This window comes from Neodiprion pinetum, chromosome 6, assembly GCF_021155775.2.
Source record: "Neodiprion pinetum isolate iyNeoPine1 chromosome 6, iyNeoPine1.2, whole genome shotgun sequence".
Taxonomy (NCBI): domain Eukaryota; kingdom Metazoa; phylum Arthropoda; class Insecta; order Hymenoptera; family Diprionidae; genus Neodiprion; species Neodiprion pinetum.
In genome coordinates this window covers 11801790-11804619 of record NC_060237.1, presented here as the reverse complement: position 1 = coordinate 11804619, position 2830 = coordinate 11801790, and the positions used below count along the sequence as shown (strand labels likewise).

General features: G+C 43.5%; 1 protein-coding gene across 1 annotated transcript; it reads left to right on the top strand.

Annotated features, from left to right (window-relative positions):
* Nucleotides 1–1268: 1268 nt before the first annotated feature.
* LOC138191131 (uncharacterized) lies at nucleotides 1269–2465 on the top strand. The gene is made up of 2 exons (XM_069137119.1): nucleotides 1269–1824; nucleotides 1930–2465. The coding sequence occupies exons 1-2, from the start codon at nucleotides 1269–1271 to the stop codon at nucleotides 2463–2465; spliced, it is 1092 nt and encodes a 363-aa protein (XP_068993220.1).
* Nucleotides 2466–2830: the final 365 nt, after the last annotated feature.

Sequence of the window (2830 nt, the reverse complement as noted above, 5' to 3'; positions counted from 1 at the left end):
TCAAATTCGAGCATTCAGTTATTCTGTTAGCTGCAAGAGACTCACTATCTTCTACGTTTCCATCTTTTCTGTGCTTTACTAAATCTCATCATTTCGAGAATAGACATTTTTATGCCTTCCATTTTCCATAATTAAATTGAGTTCGGCCCTGATTCAACCGAATCAGGTAATTTTAAGTGATAATAATAATAATTACACTATCATTTTTAATAAATAATCGTTGGAATCATTTTTAACATACATCAAAATCAGAAAATTGACACTTTCAACTATATCTTTCGATCGCAAGATATCATTCTAAATCTACAAATACTAAGTGACCGACGTTCAACATCGTTCGATTGATCAACTCTTCCGAACTTGAGGTGAGGCCCTGGTCCAGAATTCTACTGACGCAGACCGACACGATCCGACGGCTCTCAATCTCGTCGACCGATTCACCTAAAGATAAGTCAATCCGAGTGTTAATCTTCGAAATTGAACGAATTCTTGTTTCACCTTTATAATCAAAATTTACTTCAGTAATAGCAAGTCAAGAATTGGTGGCTAGCTTCACTACCCCCAATTAAATCATACTCATTGTTTCCAAGAATTAACCAACAAGACTTAACAATAGGATATATAATTGATTTAAGATAATCTAAAAAGAGAGATACAATATCGAATAATCACGACCAGCTAGTTATAACCATCGTTCAGAGTAGATGTTCCTGGTACCAAATAATAATATCCTTTAGAATAGAACAACACACGATTTGTATAAACTCGAACACTTTATAAATTGTTACTTTCGGCTCTTATGTCATTATCACCATTGATTGTTACCAGACATTTCAAATCAAAACAGAATATACTTCATCTTTTACCAGTTAAATCATATTAGACCATTTATTTTGAACGACCTTTTTCCCATTTTTATTATTATAAAATTGCCTCAACAATTTAAACAAACCTCACAGACCTGTACAGGACTATAGCAACACGATCCTACAAATTATCGGCTTATCGAAAGGTAGGTCTTTTCTTAGTTTTAATAATTATTCATTGTCGTTACGTGGGAGCTTGATTATTCAATTAATCATTAACTACCACCGCTCAGTACACTCTCACCCCCACGTAACACCGGTCTCCGGAAGGGAGGCAAGAATCAACCCATCGCTCAGAAATCAATCTTCGGATGGATTCTATCAGGCACCACCAATGCGTCAAACGCATCCACCAACACCACAGTGAGTCACCACTGCTCAACAAGTGACTCACTATCAACCATGGTTCAACAGTTTTGGCAACAGGAGGAACTACCCAACGCTCCTCCTTCCTTGACATCCGACGAGCAAATTTGTGAGAACACATACGCCACCGGACACTCACGAACGCCCGAAGGTCGCTACATCGTGCGACTACCAACGTCATCAAGAACAATGGACTTGTCGGACACCCAGAGAGCCGCCGAAAGAAGTCTCAATTACACCTTCAAACGCTTTAGACACAACAAGGGGCTTGAGCAACATTACCACGAGTTCATGTCCACCTACGAAGCCATGAAACACATGGAAGTGGCCGAACGACCCAAGCCAACTAGCAACGTCTGCTACCTTCCTCATCACGGAGTGTGGCGAGAGTCCAGCACCACTACACCACTTCGAGTAGTATTCAACGGATCCTGCCTAACTCACCAAGGAATCTCTCTCAACCATTTCCTGTTAAAGGGGGAGAATTTGCTGCCAGCTCTATCTGACGTCCTGCTCAGATGGAGAACCCATCGCTTCGTCATCGCTGCTGACATCGAGAAGATGTACAGGCAGATTCTCGTACATCCAGACGGCAGAGACCTCCAAAGAATACTGTAGAAAACCGAGCAAGATCAAGACTCACGCGAATACCGACTCAACACCGTGACGTACGGTCTCGCTTGTGCTCCCTTCCTAGCCATCAGGACCATCCGACAGCTGGCTCATGATGAGCAGGCGAATTTTCCACTTGGAGCATCTACTCTGCAACGAGACATCTACGTTGATGACATCCTCATTGGGGCAGACAATCAAACGCAACTCCTCAGTCTTCAAAAGGAACTTCGGGAGATATGCATGGCGGGCGGATTCCCACTTAAGAAATGGATGTCAAAAAACTCCACTCTGCTCGCACACATTCCAGAGTCAGATCGTTTAGTAAAAGGCAACATGTCGTGGTCTCCAACAGAGGAAACTCACTCCACACTGGGGCTTCAATGGAGCCAGCTATCGGACACCTTCCTATTCACCGTTCGACCTACCACCACCCAAGCTAATACGAAGCGATCAATTCTATCACAGGCAGCTCAACTCTTCGATCCATTAGGATGGCTCACACCCGTAACAACTCGAGCAAAGATCACCATCCAGTCAACACGGTTGATTAACGCCAAGTGGGACGATCCTCTTCCTCAACACATCTCACAAGACTGGAGGGAGTTCCACAGTCAATGAACTACTTCGGTCTTACCGGATTGACCCGTAATACCACCTGCACTGCTACGCTACGCTACGCCACGCTACGCCACGCTACGCCACGCTACGCTACAGTCACAGACCATCACGCAGACTTTTGGACAACTGCATGACGGACTCTTTTCAACTGGCAACAGCCAGCCCAACAAAAAGGGCGAGTTTCCTCAACCCACCAAGGACCACACCGATTCGTCACCAAACCTCATCGCTGAAGCCTCCACCTCGGTGCAATACAACCCAGGCAATTCCTTCAATAGCGTGGCAACCGAAATACTAACTACCTTGTACATCTGTAAATAAAAACTATGAATAAATAAGGTGTATATACAACATAAACAAATAAC